The 22,327-nt window shown below is 33.1% G+C and overlaps 1 protein-coding gene across 3 annotated transcripts; it reads right to left on the reverse strand.

Moving 5' to 3' along the window:
* Nucleotides 1-132: 132 nt before the first annotated feature.
* Nucleotides 133-22,327, reverse strand: LOC132734668 (uncharacterized). 3 transcript variants are annotated; one of them, XM_060721455.1, is made up of 7 exons: nucleotides 22,111-22,327; nucleotides 11,147-11,396; nucleotides 10,335-10,442; nucleotides 8,277-8,434; nucleotides 6,883-7,626; nucleotides 3,004-4,395; nucleotides 133-2,107 (listed from the first exon to the last, which is right to left on the reverse strand). In XM_060721455.1, the coding sequence occupies exons 2-7, from the start codon at nucleotides 11,373-11,375 to the stop codon at nucleotides 947-949; spliced, it is 3,792 nt and encodes a 1,263-aa protein (XP_060577438.1). In that variant the 5' UTR covers nucleotides 11,376-11,396; nucleotides 22,111-22,327; the 3' UTR covers nucleotides 133-946. The 3 variants fall into 3 exon arrangements, with proteins under 3 accessions (XP_060577438.1, XP_060577440.1, XP_060577439.1); XM_060721457.1 differs by lacking the exon at nucleotides 22,111-22,327 and adding an exon at nucleotides 19,405-19,529; XM_060721456.1 differs by lacking the exon at nucleotides 22,111-22,327 and adding an exon at nucleotides 15,408-15,837.

Raw genomic sequence — 22,327 nt, forward strand, 5'->3', positions numbered from 1 at the left:
ACTCAGCCACGGACGCCCCTAAATATATCAAATTAACATGACACAATAGTAACACGTACGATCGGACAGTGTTACATTAGAGATAACAACATAAACTATCAACAGGCTAACAACAACAACACAGTGAACATGTAAAGTTCTCTATCATTTTTAATAATGTGAAAGTATATATATATTTAACAATAATAATTGTTATAAAATGAATACATTATATCTGGAATAGATTTTTTTTTGAAACAATAGCAGTGGATTTCAGTGATTAATCTAAAACTTGATTACTAAACTATTATAATATCAATGTTAGTAAAAACAACAACAAAATCAACAATAAAATTATGGAATGATGTAGCATTTACAAAGACTCCAAAACAAAGGCATATGATGATATAAATCGAACATCCCAGTTGCTTTAATATGGTATATATCACCAAAGTAATGTTCAAATCAACTGTGTTCACAATCAAAAAGGGCTCAAGTTTTTGTTTCTTAAAGTTTCCATTTATATAATCTGAATCATACTTTTTTTGTTACTGAAGGAATTCATTCAAATTTGTGTTAAGCTACAAGTAAATACAAATGTATACAGCTGATGTGACCTTTACAATGACCCTTATCTGCTGGAACCAAAAGTGATTTGCCTTTTTCACCAGTATAGAGTTAGGCCTGTAAGCACACCATGCAGTCTGACCAGACTCTATACTCTAGGTAGCTTAATTAAGTCTTGAATTCCCTTTAATTTAGAATGGACTGTTCCAAATTCAAAGCAGGACAAATCCATTACAAAATTTCAGCAAGTTAAAGATTAGAAGAAAACTTGCATAGAGACATATCCAAGAGTACTGTTTTCATATGAGATATCTTGAATATAGATTTGCAAAGGTGTTCAAATAATATCACTGCTTTCGGAAGATTTGACAAATGTATAACAAGATTGTGATTGGAACTCTCAATAGCTAAGACTGGTGTCAAACGTGGCAAGGCTACGTGGGTATGTGAGAGCTTTATCAGTGATCGAACTGTGCAGTGTACCTGGCAGAGAATAGGGTCTTTCAAAATGAAAATCGGAATCAACTTTGTATCCATTCTCTTTGTGTGCATTTTGTTCTGAAACTTCATACTTCAGACGCGAGATGGCTGTAAGCTTTGGTAAGTAAATAAATACAACCATTGAGAGTGCGTTACCGAGGATACCTATAGCACAGATAGCTTCCAAATACTTCCTATCTAACACCATAATTGTCACAATGATTCCAATCCACAGCACTAAACAAAACCAAGTACAAATAAGCAATAACCTTGCTTCTTTCATGTTCTTTGTTTCTTTTCTAACACTTAGAGAATAAAAGCAACAAAGAACCAGTAGAACAATCACATATGAATGATACGCAACGAAATCCTTTCTGACAAAATCACATGCGTAGTAAGTTGTTTCTCGTAAAGCATCGTTTTCGCCCGCCTCAAGAACACGTTCAGTGAAAACAACTGGTGTCCTTAGAACCCACCACTGTACCCCTACAGCAACTTGCACTGATGTAATGAAGAACACCGTCAACATCTGATTTATTCGAGATATTTCTCCACCAAGGCCGATATATTTGTAATTACGAAGAGTCATCATCTTTGTCAATATAATTCCAAAGCAAAATGCGTATGAAAATCCGTGAGCAAAATATCTCATTCCGCAAACGCTTTCACTTGGTGAAAACAAAAACGGCAGTACTGATAAAAATAACAATATCATTGCAATGAGCAAAAGAATTCCGAGGGCTAGGTACCTCCGAACAAGTGCACCTGAGCAAACTTTACACATAATATAGATCATTAGTAGTAGTGTCAACAGACTTCCGGTTCCCGAAATAATCACTACTATCAGTACCCACAAATCCTTTTGGAATTTAGCAGACGAGTTCTTAAAACCCATCTCATAATCGAGCCTTGTTATTTTGGCCGTTTCGGACTCGTTTGCCGTCGTGTTAATATTAAAGCAGGAACAAGGTGTTACGAAGCAATAAGACTTTCTGAATTCTGGTAGCTGATTAAACTTGCTGTCATATGACCGAAGCTTTGTTGATTCCAGTGTTAATCCCCGCTCACTCCAATTTCCAACCTGCAATTACAACAAAACGCATTTATTCTCTAAGTCACGCTGCTGCGCACGCGCCAAATTTACAGAAGGTGTCGAAAAGAAATGTTTCATCTTTATTCATTAGATCGACCAACTAAACCGGCCGACCGACTGCCACTCATGCACACTTTTTAGATGGGTATGATAATGAAAAGATGTAAAATATATGAGGTACATGATAATTAAACTATTGCGCATCAATGCTCTTTCTACACGATTTTTGTTTAGTGACATTTCTCTTTGATACTGAGACTTCTTTAATAATTTTGTCACATGTAGTTGTACTGTAAATGTTTTTGTTTGTTAAGTGACACTTTTAACATTTTATTTCAGTCAAATATCGGCGACAAGTGGCGAGAAGTTGCCAACACATGTTTCTATACTAGTACATGTACTTATTTGCTTTTTCCACGTAAATTACTTGAAATATCAGCGAATGAAGGATGACACAAGTTCATTCGTTTAATCAATATCCCCTACATTATGATACATCTATCTTGACTGAAGTTTCTAAGTATTAAATACCTCAGAATGTGAAAGAAAATGACCTTATACATGTATAAAATTTACTTATATTTACGTTTATAAGATAAAGGACAAACAACAAGTAGTGACAAGCAAAATAGCTTTTAAAGTAAAGGTGACGTAACTCTTTTAAGATATATTGAGATTAAAAATATTACTTTGGCATTAGGTAATGTCATTTTGACATTCAATAGGCTGGATTTTACTTCTTGCACAATATGATTTTGACAGTATATAATGAGCATCATTTCCTTATATAATATAATATACATTGTACATTGATGCCGAGTTTCATTATTAACAAAGAATATATTATTTCTTTTGACAATTTAGTAAAGATTTATTTGTTTTACCTCAACTAGCCCTTCCTGCTGCAGATTTTTGATCACGTAATGTTGGTGTTTAGGGTTTGATGGGTACAACAGCTCACTGGATTTATTTATGAACCAAAGTTGATCAAGCGCTCGCAGAACTTCTTCTCCACCTTTAGATACAAATTTTGGACACAATCCCCTCGTTTCATTACCACAAACCGACTTCAATGCTTGAGCAATAGCCTCCAGAGAAATGTCCACTGATCTAATCACATCAGACGCTTGCATACGTGTTGTTATATCTGTAGTGAAAGGCTTTATTTGTATATTATCGTCAGACCTTGCTTGTCTGTAACTATCAATCCAGGGGTTATTTGTAGTGATATTGTTCTGTTGGTTATTTAAAAGATTATTCATATGCTCGTTAAAGTATGAATTTTGTTGTCCATATGGCCTAAATATAACTGAACCAAGGGGTAGTGGAAACGCTGAGGTATCGAGCCAGTTTTCACGAGTCTCAATCAGGATCCATGTTTTGATAATACTTTTAGTGGTAAGCATCCTGAAGAAATTTGCAACGTCTGCAGATCTGGCATATATGATGACAACTTCAGCGGTAGATTTCCTGACAGCATTGAGTAGATCAGTGTTCTCGGGTAAAATATCCGCATTATAAGCTATACATATGTTTTTAGATTTTGCCGTTTCATACAAATTGATTATATTAACGTCATCAGGCGCAAAAGACGTCACTAAACCAACATAAGATAAATTCATGGTATGCAGAAAGTTTGCAAGAATTTCGAAGTTAAAAGAAGAACTATCAAAAATCTTTCTTTCATTTCTATACAAGTCTCCTTGATACTGTATTCCTAAAGCCAATTTTCCAACTGCTTTCGATTCACCAATGAATTTCTCATTATTTCCAACTACAATATAAGCTGGAACTATAGCAGGAGACGGTTTCCAGTTGTTACCTTCGGTTTTAAAATTGTACATGCAGGATTCAAAATTTAACAAAATCTGGGATGCTCTATCGCTATCACTGCAGGTATCAAGCAAAAGCGCACCTATTTCTACATTTTGTAACAGGTCCGAAAATCGGTCATGTACAGACATTACAGCGTACAGGAATGCTTCCGACAGAGTATCTAAATTACTATCAAGTCTCATTCCCGAACACACATTTCCTGTTGACGGCACTTTATTCCACTGCTGTGAAAATGGTAACATTCCTGTTATTATAATATCTCCAGGAACATAAAAATAATCTCCTTTAAAATTCATTGTATTAGAATGCGTGCTACATGTTGATTGTTGGCAAGATGGGCACCATTCTGTACAGGTACTTGAAGGAAATGAAGCATTGTCTGTGAAGTTGCTTACAAATGATGTGAAGTCAGTAAAATCTGTTGTTGAATAAACGTCACTCTGGAAAAAAAACTAGAACTATCACTAAATGTGATTAATACCCCCACAAGGCTGCTTTGGAAATGAGGATGTTACTAGTAACAGAATACCTTGTAAAAGAATTGAAATATAGAGTCATGGTTGTGGGCAATTAAAGATAGTTGTGGTTCTTATATGTTGCATTTCCTTTCAATGTGGTTAGCCATTGATGAAGTTTAATTGAATTACTCTGTAATAAGTCCAGAAAGACAAAGAAAAGGAACAAAGGGCAATAACTCTATAAATACTGAAGATAGAGTTATAGTTCTTGTGCACTGAACTTCCTCTTATTGTGCTTGACCATTGTATGAAGTTGTTTTGAATTCCAACCAGTACGTTTTAAGTTATGCTCCTGACAACGAAAAGTATCAAAGGGCAGTAACTCTGTATTTTGCAAAAGGGAGTTATGGCTCTTGTGCACTACACTTCCTTTTAATGTCCTTGACAACTGTATGAAGTTGTATTGAATTCCAAACAGTAGTTTTCAAGTTATGCTCTGGACAAGGAAAAGTAACAAAGGGCAATAACTCTGTAATTAGTCAAGATGGAGTTATGGTTCTTATGCACTGCACTTTCTCTCAATGTGCTTGACCATTGTAAGAAGTTATATCGAATTCCAACCATAGTCTTCAAGTTATGGTCCGGACAAAAAAGGCAATGGAAAAGTAACAAAGGGCAATAACTCTGTAATTACTTTAGATAGAGTTATGGTTCTTGTGCACTGCACTTCCCCTTATTGCGTTTGACAATTGTATGAAGTTGTTTTGCATTCCAGCCAGTTGTTTTCAAGTTATGCCCCGGACAAGGAAAAGTAACAAAGGGCAATAACTCTGTAATTAGTCAAGATAGAGTTATGGTTCTTATGCTCTGCACTTCCTCTCAATGTGCTTGACCATTGTATGTAGTTATATTGAATTCCAACTATTAGTCTTCAAGTTATGGTCCGGACAAAAAAAAGCAATGGAAAAGCAACAAAGGGCAATAACTCTGTAATTAGTCAAGATAGAGTTATGGTTCTTGTGCACTGCACGTCCTCTCAAGGTGCTTGACCATTGTATGTAGTTATATTGAATTCCAACCATTAGTCTTCAAGTTATGCTCCGAACAAGGAAAATGCAACGGACCTCTGTACCGACCGACCGACCGACCACCGGGTGACTCTTATATACCCAGCCCCCCCCCCCCCAACTTCGTTTTTGGGGGTATAAAAACACAGAAATTTTATATCAGAATCTATGAATCACAGACAATATTGCTGACTTAGTGATAAAGTAGAGATATTACCATAAGCAAAAGAAAAAAAATGTTGAATGTCTACATTATACTTTTTTCCAATATGATATGATAATAATGTTAAGATACGTTATAATAATTATGATATGATAATTATGTTATAATACGGTATGATATGATAATTTTGTATGATACGGTATGATATGATAATTATGTATGATACGGTATGATATGATAATTATGTGATGATCCGGTATTTAATACAATGATTATGTTACGACACGGTATATGATATGATATGATAATATATGTTATGAAACGGTATATGATATGATAATTATTTAGTATATGGTATATGACATTATAATTATGTTATGATACGGTATATGATATGATATAGAGGATATTGAATGAGTGTAGTTTAATAGTAAATTTATTGAACGAGTTGAATAAAATCATATTATGCGAGCCTCTGGCTCAACGAGTTCAATAAATTTAGTATTGAACCTACACGAATATAATATTCTTTTTATCACATATATAAAATGAGAACAGTAAACTGATGTCATGTAAATCATGTTAGGATACGGTATATGATATGATAATTATGTTAGGATATGGTATATGATATTATAATTATGTTAGGATATGGTATATGATATGATAATTATGTTAGGATACAGTATATGATATGATAATTATGTTAGGATACGGTATATGATATGATAATTATGTTATGATACGGTATATGATATGATAATTATGTTAGGATACGGTATATGATATGATAATTATGTTAGGATACGGTATATGATATGATAATTATGTTAGGATATGGTATATGATATGATAATTATGTTAGGATATGATATGATAATTATGTTAGGATACCATATATGATATGATAATCATGTTATGATACGGTATATGATATGACAATCATGTTATGATACGGTATATGGGAACACATATAGTTTAGCGGATCCTAGATGATAAATATTTAGCACACTTGCATGCTTATTGGGGGCTGCTGCCCTGCTTAAAACTATAACAAAATTCAGAATAACACTGAAAAAACAGAATAAAAAGCATAGTAACAACAACGCATGTCCAATGGTGTCCGCTGAATTAAATTTTATCGCGGTATATGATATCATAATTATTTTATGACACATATGATAATTCCCTTACCCTAGATTACCGAACAATGAGTAAATACAGTGAACAATTGTTTACCTTTTGCACAGTTCCTGCCGTTAACAAGGAAATAGATGTACTAAAAGGGAGTCTGGGAACCAGTGTCTGATTGTAGCCGGCCTTGAAATAGGAGGACATTGCATCTATGTCTATCAAAGGAACACAACTTGTGTTGAAGTTTGTACAGTTATGTTCCGCCATCTTGTTTCCAATATTTGCAATAAATGTGAAAGCTTCCTGATACACATGCATCAGTCTTGTTGATGAAACACTTCTAAAATATGATTCCATTTCTTTTATATTTTCGCATGATATAAGATCTGGAGCAGACTGATTCTTGAAAGAGCAATTGTGATGGGAAACATAGTAATCAATAGAAAGGTCATCAAGTGCTGTCTGGTTCCACAAAACTGTAGTCATGTACTCAGTAAATTGTACATTGTAGAGAAAGGCATCAGACAAAACAATCCCTTCATGGACAAAACTTAATTCACTAGTTCTTCTATCATGCGTAACTATGACAACGGGCGAGGATTTCGGTAATTTTTGCATCATGGTTTTCAGATTGTTCATGTCATTGGTAAAGATAACAACACCGTTTGTTTTAGGATTAAGTATACCGGCCATTGGTAGGTTCGTTGCTAGTTGTGAGGTCTGGATACATATGTTAATATCGTCTGCCATACCGGTAAACATTTCATGTTCAACTTGAGATTGTGAGTGACTGTCTGACAAAGTCGTTACATATGTCCAATTCAGTGATTTCAGAATGTGTGCCAGTATCTGTCAAAAAATAAAATAAAATGAATAAAGCGACTACATCATTAAAAAACAAGAGCTGCCAGTAGAACAGAGGGCTCGACTAGTCTCAGTGCTTAATTAATGGTGAAACAATGCGTCGGATATTGTACAAATTCACTAAGGGGAAGATTTTATTCAAAGTACATAATATATAAATCTTAGAAACTTGCAATCTTTCAATTATGATCCTGAAGACACGTCTAAATTTGATTTGTGAACTTAATTTTGCATGCAGAACTCTAACTAATAATATTCTAAGAACACAAATTGCTATAATACAAACAAAAATCATGTTATAGTTATGAGTCTTTGACATTGACTTATACCACAGTTTTATTTATACTACGGTTTTAGTTATATGCTTATGCTTAATTTTATTCCAAAAGATGCGTTTGAAGTTCAAATGAATTTGTTTGGAAGTTGTGGAGATTGATCTTGCATGCACAACTTTAACCATGCTAGATTTAAAGAAATGTGTGAATATTCAACAGAATTACTTACGAAAATGTTAAGACCGATCTTGCATGCAAATATGAAAAACGCTATAATTCAGTCAAAATCCATGCAGTGACCTATTATTATGATTTTCCATACTTACCATGTATAGCATATCAAATTACTATCAAACTTACCTCAATATTATATTTGGATGCAAGCTCAATATAAAACTGTCCATCGGTTTCTCCCCTATCTTCTGTAACCACAGCACCGTTGTCAATGACAACATGAACTAAGTCGAAACTGTGTCTGATTATATCATTGATGACTTGGGATGACTGTGAAATAACCCCTGTAAAAAGAAAGATATATTGAAATTAGCAAATGCCTAGCTGGCATAAAGTGAGTAATTTAGTATGCTCCATCCTGTAGTACAACAACCTTATATGATCACCGAAATGAGCTTTAGATACAGCTAAATGTGTGGGTTTCTGGTAGTGAGTTTTCCCGATTTTGAGCTACTTTAATTTTGTAATATAAACTGAACAATTAAATCTAAATGCTATTTTTCAACGACAGTAACCCTTTCATAGCTTGTCACGAGTTGAGTAGTATTCTTTTGATAATTTCTTACTGCCGCAAGTTCAGGTGTGTCAAACATCGAATATCGATGATGTTGATGGAAATGTCCTTAAACATGCTATAAACACCACACAATCAAACACTCTTGTTAACAGCCTCACTGAATGACAATCTCACTGATTGATTGACTGAATGGCTGAATGATTGATTGATTGATTGATTGATTGATTGATTGATTGATTGATTGATTGACAACCTCATCGATACAGCCTCTCTTATTGACAACCTCAATGACTGAAAACTGTCTGACATTCTTACTTAAAGCGATACTTCTCATTGTCTTAAACAATATATATATATATATCTCAAGAAAACACTGGGATTATTTATATGTTTTAAGAAATTCTATGTATATTTCTAAGAAATAGTATTTTGTGAATGCAATATCGGTATGTCATATGCAAGATAGACAAAAGCTATATATCATAATTTCTCAGGGGGACAATTTTTCAATTAGCTTTGTGGCAATGATTGTCTGAAATGGTAAGGGTTCAGTCGGTGTAGACTATACTTCAATGTCACCCTTTAATGATTTATTATAGACACAATGAATCATGTTAATAAATTTCTGTTTATCTGTGTTCATACATTTAAAGATAGACCGATTTAACATAACACAGTATGGATCAATAAATGATTATCCTTTGCCGGATCCTTTATGTTCACCAAGCTAACGTTGCTACAGCTGAGACAAAAACTATGTTCACCAAGCTAACGTTGCTACAGCTGAGACAAAAACTATGTTCACCAAGCTAACGTTGCTACAGCTGAGACAAAAACTATGTTCACCAAGCTAACGTTGCTACAGCTGAGACAAAAATTATGTTCACCAAGCTAACGTTGCTACAGCGATTGACAAGAACTATGTTCACCAAACAAACGTTGCTACAGATGTTCACCAAGCTTACATTGCTTCAGCGTTTGACAAAAACTATGTTCACCAAGCTAAAGTTGCTACAGCGTTTGACAAGAACTATGTTCACCAAGCTAACGTTGTTACAGATGTTCACCAAGGCAACATTGCTACAGCGTTTGACAAGAACCATGTTCACCAAGCTAACGTTGCTACAGCGTTTGACAAGAACTATGTTCACCAAACAAACGTTGCTACAGATGTTCACCAAGCTAACATTGCTACAGCGTTTGACAAAAACTATGTTCACCAAGCTAAAGTTGCTACAGCGTTTGACAAGAACTATGTTCACCAAGCTAACGTTGTTACAGATGTTCACCAAGGCAACATTGCTACAGCGTTTGACAAGAACCATGTTCACCAAGCTAACGTTGCTACAGCGTTTGACAAGAACTATGTTCACCAAGCTTACGTTGCTACAACGTTTGACAAGAACCATTTTCACCAAGCTAACGTTGCTACAGCGTTTGACAAGAACTATGTTCACCAAGCTAACGTTAATACAGCGTATGTTCACCAAGCTATCGTTGCTACATCGTGTGACAAAAACTGTGTATGGCAGAGAAGCAACCGATGCTTTAAGAAACAAGACTGTTCATTCATCGTTTGCATTACTACTTCATATATCTTAAAAATTAGATGTTCACAAAGCAAGCATTGTCGCTTGTAGTATAATTTATTATAATATAGAACATACCTGATACAGGAGGAAGTGGTTGTTTAAGGCAATTTTCGGGCACCAGTCTTTGACGAATAATGTCTTGAACCCGTCTTTGATAGCGGCATGTATCATATATTTCTATCCCTGTAAATATAATCAATAAACCAGTGATTTTTTTCAATTGTGGCTTTCTGAAGGGGAAAATATAGCGTGATAAATCAGAAAAGGGGAAATCAAATTCCAACCACTGAGAATGGAATTTACCCATACATTTATTTTTTTTTCAATTATAATTCAATTCAACATTAATGGTACTAGAAGAGGCTATCTATAGGGACAGCTTTCTGTCTTCTAGCTAATATAGGTCAGCTGATGTTAAGTCATCGTTCTGATGAAGAATGTGCAAAAGGGGTTTAGGGGGAAATATACCTATGTTGGTCTAGGGGAAACAGCCTTTATTCGGCTATAAAATACAGGGGAAAATCACTGTAAACATATGTAATGATATCATTTAACATTCCTTGTGCGATTTAGTTATAGAATTTCAAACTCAAGTCACCGAAAAGAAAACAAGCAGAAATCTAACACAGTGAAATCGTATTAACTACATTATTTATTCTAATCTAATATTTAATACACCCCATACTTTTCAATTAATGTTTTCTGCTTAGAAATTGTGATTTACAGACACAAGTCACTTTATACTATCAACAATATTGCTTTATACCATCAACAAGATTGCTGAAACAGTTCTTCCAACTTTTTGGTAACTTTCATAAAGTACATTAAGTCACTTTTGTGACGTATTTGGCGCAAAATTGTGTCAATGAACGTTATATTATAACAACCTGTTACGTTTTCCTGGTTTGACTTCCAGTGCAGACTTTGCGCCAATTCAAAGACATTCCAATCTGGATCAGCACACGAGCCGTCATAATAACTACGATGAAGGTCAAGGAATACCAAGATTGACGAACTTCCGGGTGTGAATAGAAAAGGTTCATGTGACAAAGAAAACACGTGTTGTTGGATGAGAAGATATGTGGAGAAAAACACTGCGTAGTTTATAGTCTTCATGATACTTTCAGCTCTTCATATCTGAAATATATTAAATGTTCATGAAGCTAATACTTCAGTACAACAATTACATAATTATTATGTAACATCGCACGTGCATTCAAACAAAATAATAATAATAAAAAATATATTCGCATTTAATCTTCATTCGTAGTCACTGTCTATTCCGCTTAACATATCCTGTAGTTAAAACAAAGATAATCATTTATCCCAAGTTTAAAAGAAATTATATAAAATTCTGGAATAATGAATTGGTATCAAGAACCTACGATCCCTATAAGTTAAAAGACGGGTCTACACCTATATTACGCCGTTGATATAAAACAAATATAGATTTCCTCACACAAACTTATACAATATTATAGATTTTAGGGCTTGAACAATCGCAAATTATTTATGAAGAGTCTGTGTGCAATTAGCGGTCAGATTTCTTTCTGATCTAAACTAACTTTTACCTTAAACGTGGTTGTTTTGAAACTAATTTCCCACCGGTGGTATAAATCAAAATGGCAGTGTGGTAAACACGCAACTTCCGAAATCGATCTATTTTACATTGATATTCTTTTTTTTCTGGAATCAGTTCGTGCAAAAACAACATTACATACCTGATGTGCTATTTAATCGTTCATTTTACTTGGCCCTGCATTCATTGACAAATGAAAATACACCTTTAAAACTAACGTTTTACTAGGAACTCAAATGGTCTACATTTTCAGTAACAAGAAAGTATCAGTAAAATAACATCATTTAAGCAAAATTCTAAGTTCAAAAGGAAGATAATTCTTAAAATATAGGTGCTAAAGTTGATGATCTGGGCGATGATAAGTAACGAACATTTAAAGTTCCAAATTAATCCCTTGGGCGAAGTATTTTCCTGCCGACGCTGGGATAAGAAGTCGAGCTAAAAAGCAGTTCTATATAGCTATAAAAAAATTCTAGCGTGATTTTCAACGAAGATTCTTGCTTATATAATAAAAAAGAAACAAAAATACTTGTTCTGCAGTATAAACTTACGAATGCAGACGATAAGAATTGGGTAATACTATACATGTCTATAGTGTTATTATATATGTAGATCAGATTAACTGTGTTTAGAAACAGATTAATAAAATATGAAGGTTGTAAACATGAACACTTGGCAGCAGTTGGCAAACGAATGTAACATCACGACAATCAATGTCAGACCTACATTATTGTTTGTGGAGGGCTGGTTAATAAGTTTACAACCCGACAACAGATTGCCGATTGTATATATTACTTCTATGCAAAGGAATACAAAGTACTCTTTTCAGCCGGTTGTATTGCTTCTAAAGGGTATACACATTTTCTTTTTAGCAAATCATACTGCTTCTATAAAAGTGGAAACCAATGACGAGTGATATACAAAGCGAATAAAAGCTAAATGTATGCATGATCTTTTGCCACATATTAAAAATAAATACAACGGCAGAAACAAATTTCTCCATACAATCGAATAAGTCCACGGTGTCATTCTGGCCTTATGTCCGTATGTCAACCCTATTGAACAATATATACTTTATGTAAAATCATCTTTTTGTAAGTGGAAATAGATAATAGAAAGAGTTATGATATCAAGAAAAGCAAACCCGTCAGCATTTCAATCAAATAAATTGCAAATATTTAAAAAAAGAAAAGAAAAGAAGAATCAGCATTTACTCTTAAATATTTCAGTTAAATATTGTTGAGTACAACGTTAACCAATTAAAGGAATAATCAATTAATCTATTACAATAATATGGTGGCCTAGTGGTTAAGGTGTATGCCTCTCAACCCAGGGATAATGGGTTCGAGCCCTGATCGGGACACGACCATGTTTCTTTATATGACAAAAGTATTGATTGGTTTCAGGAAGCGGATTCGAAAATGATTAATACAATTTCGCAATCGAGCTTAAATAAATATGTTTAAACCAATACATTACAATGACTCGAAATGGTCAAACGTTTAAACAACAACAACAACCATTTGTAACCCATGGTTCTGAGAGTGTTTGGTTGGAATCCCTTGAGACATGAATGTAGGAGTAATTATCACCGAAGAAAATCAGGTTTAAAAAAGGGGGCTTTAACCTCCCACCCTCACCCCAAAGAAATGAATAAATAGATGGATACAATTTAATCACATTGGCAAATGTAGGAGTTTCTCACAGTTCTAAGTGCTTACGACGCCGCCAACATTCCTCCATTTATTATCCAGAAATTCCAGTTGAAAATTGACACTGTACTGCAGTAGTCAAAGAAAAAATGCATTAGTCTCAAGTAGGAAAGTAGACGTATTAGAAATACTTCCTATACTCTTTCTATGTGCTTCTCTCTTATATTACCAGCTTACAAATTGATCTACCCTCCATACAATTGTATCTATGTATATCCAATAAATATATAAATATTTCTCATTGTGCAGCACAGTTTCTGCAGCATAATAATGTCTGTGATTTCGATACATCGCGTGTCTATTACATTAACTTCCGACAAACAAAGCAAAAACTCGATTCATTTGATGAATGTTTTTACACTTTATTACAATTAAAGGTATACCTGTATATGTAATGGCAGCAATTATCTACAGGCATTAAACACTTTGATATAAATCTTCCTTATGTACACATCTGCTGGTTAGAATAATAATATCATTAGAGGATAGATTCGCCAAAACAATATGGTATCATTACAATATTCTCAAAATCAACTATTATTGTTAGATTTAACAGGAAGTTCTATGTACAATGTTTGTGTGGTTGGGTTGTGTCATATACAATGTTTGTGTGGTTCTGTTGTAAAAATATACGATGTTTGTGTGGTTGGATTGTACAATGTACGATGTTTGTATGGTTGGGTTGTACAATGTACAATGTTTGTATGGTTGGGTTGTACAATGTACGATGTTTGTGTGGTTGTATTGTACGATATACGATGTTTGTGTGGTTGGATTGTACAATGTACGATGTTTGTATGATTGACTTATACAATGTACGATGTTTGTGTGGCTTTGTTGTACGATATACGATGTTTGTGTGGCTGGGTTGTACAATGTACGATGTTTGTGTGGTTCTGTTGTACAATATACGATGTTTGTGTGGTTGGGTTGTACGATATACGATGTTTGTGTTGCTGGGTTGTATCATATAGAATGTTTGTGTGGTTCTGTTGTACGATATACGGTGTTTGTGTGGTTGGATTGTACAATGTACGATGTTTGTGTGGTTCTGTTGTACAATATACGATGTTTGTGTGGTTAGGTTGTATCATATAGAATGTGTGTGTGGTTCTGTTGTACGATATACGATGTTTGTGTGGTTGGATTTTACAATGTACGATGTTTGTGTAGCTGGTTTGTACGATGTACGATGTTTGTGTGATTGGGTTGTACGATATACGATGTTTGTGTCGTTGTGTTGTACGATGTCTGAGTGATTGGGTTGTACCATATAAAATGTTTGTGTGGTTGTGTTGTACGATGAACGATGTTTGTGTCGTGTTGTACGATGTTTGTGTGGTTGTGTTGTACAATGTACAATATTATCGGGTGTGGCTTTTTTTATAGGATTGAACGAGATTATATGACCGGGTTATGGGCGAGTTGTACGACATATGTAAAAATTATGTTGTTACGGAGAGGGGTTAAATATATTTTGAAGTGTTAAGTTTGTAAGAAATTTATTTAATAATAATAATTATAATAACAATAATTATAATAATTATAATTTTAATGATAACAATAATAATAATAATAATAATAAGTATACAGTAAGTATAATAATAATAATGATAATAATAATAATAATAATAATAATAATATTAATAATAATAATAGTAATAAAAATAATGATGATAATAATAATAATAATAATAATAATAATAATAACAACAATAATTATGATAATAATAATAATAATAATAATAATAATAATAATACATTTTACGGAATCAAAAAAACATAAACGTTTCACAACATTATATACATGTATTTTGCGACTTTTTTTAAAAACTTAAATAAAAAATATGCACAAACCTCTAAAATTGTTAAATCCATGTATATCTACGTTAATAAAAGTTTAAATATACAGCACAAAGAGAAATATATCATCATCCCCAGCTGTGATCTTCATAAAACATTTTTTCACTGCGGATGAAAGGGCGCGTTGAATGATGCATATTTGTCATTTTCTCATTATAGCATGTGGTCGTTATTTTGTTTGATGAAAGTATAATATAAGATAATATCCCTTACGGTGATTCACTAGACACAATTTACGAGCACAGTTTTCTACATGTTATTTGTAAATAAATCAGTACCATTGCAATAAATATTGTAGTTACTAGTATTATCCGAACATTTAAGTTATTATACGTATGTTAACATGATCAGTTATAACTTTCAAAAAAATATGATTATCGCATTTGATATACGCTACACCTGCGCATGTACGAAATTGTACAATACGATAAACAAGAGCTGTCAGATGATACAGCGCGCTCAACTATCTTGTAATAGTACCAGGTAAAAGAAACTACATGTATGTATAGTCAAGTACTAGCGGTGCGGTTTCTTATTCTCTTCCACAAAAAGTGCATGAATGAGATAAATTTAATTTATTTGTGTACCTGCATTTTTAAACCATCCCCTAACATATTTAATGTACTAAATATACACCAACACACACGCACTTCTGACAATAAGGAGCAAAACAGTTTTCATGATGTACTTGTAATTAAAGTGTCATATCTTACAAAGTGCCATAAATCGGTAAAAACTAATGCGAGAATTAGAGGCATTGGACAGTGATCTCTCATACCGGTAACGTGAGTATACATTTAGTAGTTTTAAAGATTAGTGTTCAACGCAAAGAATTTTCTAATTTCACAATGGCCATTTTTCTGATAAAACCCATGATAGAGTCATGTCAAATACCAGCGAAAAGTGGTTCATAAAAAAAGTTTCACGCAAAATTTTAACCATAAAAATAAAAAAATAAAATGCCAACGCCAGGTAAATAGGATAGGCCTTCAATTCATCGAAAAGTGGAGTAAAGACATTTATTCATATCTCCATCATATTTTTCATAAAGGGCAAGCAACTTGGGTAAATGTACGCTTGCCAAGCTTGTGTAGTATAAGTTATTAATAGGATAATTTTATGAGTGCATAAAGATGATACTTGGTCATAGTTACGTAATTTGTGGTGTTTTTAGAGCAGAAATTAAAAAAAACACCTTAAAGCATAAATTTATGAAGAATATAATAGTATCCAGAATTAAACTGAAAAGCGATATTTATTCGATTTTAGTTAAAGCAGCATGCCTCCAAATGCATGGCAATTTTCATATTAAAGTGAAATATTTCGAAGTGAACAAAGAAAGTAATTTACACATTGTCAACGGCACATGCAGTCCAGGTAAATAATAAAAAAGATAAAAATATGCAAATATAGCCCTTACTTACTGCGTTAGTAACGCAGTATAAATACGGTGATGAATACTGCTTAATCAATTAAATAAATCGCTGATAACATGTTAATTATGACTTGAATCTTCCTACTATTCTTAAAATCATTTTTTCTCAAATTTGATTTTCTTGAAATAGTCTGGTTCATCTGGAGGCATGCAGCTGTAAAGGTATTTAAACTTGAATAAACAGTGAGCAAATGATCTGAAATTTTATATACACGTTATTGGTTTAGACCTACATCATACTGTAAAATGTCGCGAAATTATTTCCAATGTCGTCATGTCACAAAGCATCAGCGTAGTCTCAAAACTTACCTAACGTTTCGAAGCAAAGGGCATAAAACCTATACATTCAAATAATCTTCATAACATTACATGTATTAAACAACTAAAATAAAGCATAAACAACAAAGTCTGAGGTAAAACAGCTAAATTGTTTTGCAAATTTGTAGTTAAACGTTCAAGCTAAGGAAACGATTTAGTGAAAATACATTTTTGCTGAAAGGGTTATAGCTATATATGCGATGCGGATGGCGATTAGAAACAACGATAATAAAACTTTGAAGTAAATTTCTTAAATTATAAAATGGATTTGTAAAGAAATGCATATAACAATTTCAGCTTTTAAATTATATGGCTGTGGGGATATCACTTTAACCAGGGATTATTTTTTTATCTAAAGGGATATAAATCCGTAAAAATTAAACGAGAATTATGTATCTTGTACTGTAACCTATAATCGTGATCCCGAAAATATATGTGAACTTTTTGGTACATCACGAGATGCGACATTGCAAAAAAAAAAAATAATAATAAAAACACTAAGGAAGTGTAAACCGATTCCCGATCGCTAAAAGAGGCTTGTTAAAATATATCACCATTATATATGATCCAATATCTATTTTAATCGATATCTGCAGAAGCATGTACATATTGGTTTATAGCTTTTACAGCGTATATCCAATAACAAATATATGAATACTCTAAATGTGCATCGTGAATTCAACAATATAATATTAAGTGATATAAATACATATTCAAAATTGAATGCCGGTAGATATTTTTTCTCTCAAACATGATCCGTAAAAGAGACTTAAAACATTAGTAGACCGACAGAATATAAAATTATCCAAAAAACATATAAAATATAACCCCCGACAAAACACCAACAAAATATTACCATCGCCACACCTCTGCACAGAAAATAACGTACAATAAACCCTACAGAAACCCTAAACAACAAATCACCTCAAACAAACTACACACGGAATATAACCTCCATAAAACCATCCATGAACCATCCATGCAACACAACACATACAGAATATAACCTCAAACAATCCACCCACAGAATATAACCTCTTAACAAATCACTCACTGAATTTGGCCTCCAATATACCACGGGTACAATATAGCAACCAACAAACCACCCACAAAATATGACCTATGTCATAAACACCCACGCAATATAACCTACGACAAAAAACCCACAAAATATGACCTATAAAACACCCACATAATATAACCTGCGAAAAAAAACACCAACAGAATATAATCTCCAACAAAACACCCACAAACTGGCACCTGAGTAGCACCACCGGTGTTAGGTAGCGGGTTTCGAACCCACATGGGTGAGGGGCTAGTGGTTTGAAGCCACATGGCCAAGAACGCCCCTCTCCGACAAATAACGGCGGGATATAACCATTGTTTTATACATTCTGTTAAACGTAAATAATTTATTTAACACTATTTTGTTCGTCATATGAAAATTTATAGACTCGATCGTGGCTCCACAAATATGGCCTCTAGTCCGTGTACTTGTTCAAATATATCTCCATAGTATACAGAAAAAAATGTGTGTATGTTTTTGTTGTTGTTGTTGTTGTTGGTTTTTTTTTAATAAAAGTAAATTCAATATTTCTTTTTATAGCGTTTTCAATCTTGCGCAAAACTTCATATTTTTTACATATTACTGTACCATAACCAAAAGTATAGCAGTACATGATATATTAGGAGTTATAAAGATTTTGACGTGTAGCCAATTATATATTTAACCCGAACCGCTTGAGAAGGTTTATATAGCAAACATAGTTGATATATAGTTAGTAGTTACCAGCCCGCATAGAGCGCGAGACTTGTAATCTCTACAATGTGGGTTCGATTCCCGGGCTGGCCAACTAAAATTACTAAATGTTCGTGAAGTTGGCAGCTTAACAGCCTGAAGTTGGCAGCCTAGCAACCTAAAGAAAACTAAGAATAGTACAAACATGAAAATGGTCGACCTTAACCACTCGGCCACGGACGCCCCTAATATTATAGCAATATCACATGATATAAAATATATGTGGTGAAGACAGAAAAATGCAGTGTAAGTCAGTCGTAAAGCATCAGAAAACATCCATATTCATAGAAAAAAGCATGACAGTTTTCACCATAGAAAACAAGCCAATTTATAGTGGAATTTATTCTTCATCAACTGTTACATGAATTATCGAATAAATTCATTAAAATTTCACACGGTCAGACAGTACTAGTATGTAAAAATAAAACAAAAATCCATACCTCCCAAACTGTATAATATGTTGACGCGGTATTTAAAAGATAATGTTTCAATATCCATAGAGACCAGTGACACACCCAGTAAAACTATAAAGAAGTCCGTTTAATAGAATACAGAATTTATCGTTAACAATACCGCAGACGATCGAGCCTCCTTGTTAGTATATTGGTTATTTCTCTCCTGGTATAGGAATGGATACATTTACTATTCTAATTTTCATCAATATTTTAACAGATCGACCTATTATTGTCAAAGACAAATTCATGCTCTGTATTCTCAAAGTAGGCAAATGTTTCATTGCTGTTGTTTTGTGGTTTTTTTTTCTGTATTAGTACTTTAACTTTTATATTGCCTCATCAAGTATAAGAACTTCTAATTTGTCAACGAAATGATCTATATATTTGATGCAATAAACAACGAGATAGCGGACTGCATCTATTTAAATTATTAAACTGTTCACATGCGAACATGTCAAAAGGACTGACACTAAAGCCCCAGTGGCAGCTACGCACTCAAATTTAAGCTCTGATGCTAGAACTATTTCCAACACAAGCACTTTACATGTTTATCAATAGGAATTAATGCTTGATTTTTCAATTGAAAAAGAAACAATGTAATTAGTGAGTCAGTATTGGAAAACAGTATTACTGGAAGAATAAGAAACAAAATAACGTATAAATCAGTTAGCAACTTTAAGAAATCCCCCTATAAAAGGTTTGTTGGGTTTTCAAAATTCGGTTGTTTTTGTGTAACATAACTAATGATTATCCGTAAAATGATCCACGAGAAGTGAATGTTTTATAGACCTGTCAACATTAAGAAAAGACGAACGATATCCTTATAATCGTGGGAGACAATCAACCATTTCTGCTTCAAAGACCTTGGTGAAACAGTTTACTGAATATTCTCTAAAATTTGAAAAATGATTGTGATTAATGCAATATCTTATTTTGTCGGACGACGGACATCGAGCGATCGTTTCCTGGTGAACTGTAATATCAAACATGTATCCCATCCAAGTCTAATTATGCTGAAAATGTGCTAAAGAAAACACAGCATGTTCGGTGTATTCGTTAACCGAAACAATCTCCAAAAAGTCAAGAAAAAAAGTTAATCCATCTTCCATCAGAGTTTAACATACAAGTAATTCTACATGTGAATTGATACATAATGCTAAAAAACTCACGTATTATAGAGTTAAAAAAGGACGTTTAGAGGAGTGATTAAGGTTGCTGATATTAATAACATTTGCCCGGAGATCAGTATTTCATGTACATGTATGAAACCATCCAGCTGACAAACAAAACTATCATAGTATTATGTTAATATGTACATGTCACTTTTTTTATTACTAAAATGTCGAAATGTTTTACAGAAAAATGAAACCTCCCACTGAATTTTACATAATAATTTAACTGGTAAAGGAACTGTTACAGATTTTAATGAACAAGTATAATCAGGTCTAGGATTTCATGATATTTACCGACAGTCAGGAGTCTGTAAATTACCATCTGTATTTTTATAGATTTTTTATCTGTAATTTACAGACATAAAGCACAACAATAGTTGAAGTTGTATTAAAATTCAAAACCGCAGGTTAAAAAGAATAAGGTTACTGATTATATGATTAAATGTAGAAGTAGGGTAAGATTAAGAACAATTTGATGACTTTCAATTTTTACTTTTAACAAAACTTTGGTGGCCTAGTGGTTAAGGTGCCTGCCTCTCAACCCAGGGATCATGGGTTCGAGCCCTAATCGGGTCACGACCATGTTTCTTCTTATGCCACCAGTACCGATTGGACTCGAAAGTGATTAATATAAGTTGCAAGAATTGTTTCGCAATCGAGCTAAAATAAATATGCCTAAACCAACAAAAATTTCAAAGTCATCATACAAAGATGAAACTTACCTCATTTCCTTTGATAATTGAAACAATCAATAAAACAACTTGTCTTAAGCTGCGGATTTTAGTATATGATTAAAATAACATCAAATTTCATATTGAATATCTGTAAATTTTATGGATTGAAAAATCTTTAAATTGCTAGACTGTCTATAAATTTATCATGAAATCCTAGAACTGATTATCTTACTATAAAGGAAGAAGGATTTAATTACATGTTTTGTGTGTGTGTTTTTTTTTTGTCTTTTTTCCTAATAACTTAAATATTTTTTATTCAGGCGAGTTTTGTGTAACTATCTGAATAATAGGATGTATTGATGAAGCTTTTTAAAAAAAATAATTCGCATAATTTTTGAAGTAAATAAATTTGTCAACATCGAACGTATACATTTGTACTTGTATATTTAAACGAAAACATACATTTTAACAAGGAACACGGTATTTATTATCTGTTTATAGTGTGCACGAAAATAGTGTAACGAATTCGTTTTGCTCGCTTGAATAAAAAGTATGCAAGTTATGCGTAACTATCTGACTTACTATCAACATGTATTTCGTGTTTTAAAATTCGATATATTACATTACTAGACAGTAAAATATATGATAAACAATCTTAATTCAAGATTTAAGTTTTGTCCTTGGTCGTTTAAAGAGAGTATACAGAATGTTAGTGATTTTTGAAAGGGATTATGTTTACCTAAACAAATGCTAATCCGTATATAGACAGATATAAATACTATTGAAAATATAATACAAAGGTATGACTTATACAAAATCTTCGTGTAAACAGTATACCTACATACCTTGAACATGCGTAATTATATCCTCGTTTTTTTCTTCCTTCTTTAAAAGAATGACTTTTAAACCGACGTCTAAATGATACCGACACGGGCCTAGCTCCAGTTAAATTGTCACGTTGGTGAAATTAAAAATAAAATAGAAGAAGGGTGGTGGCGATTCGCTTCACTGAATATATAACCTTTCTATAATTATACACATTCAACCTATGATAATTTTAAA

Source organism: Ruditapes philippinarum, unplaced genomic scaffold (assembly GCF_026571515.1).
Source record: "Ruditapes philippinarum isolate M1 unplaced genomic scaffold, ASM2657151v2 ctg5582_1_1_1_1, whole genome shotgun sequence".
In the NCBI taxonomy this organism is placed as follows: Eukaryota; Metazoa; Mollusca; class Bivalvia; order Venerida; family Veneridae; genus Ruditapes; species Ruditapes philippinarum.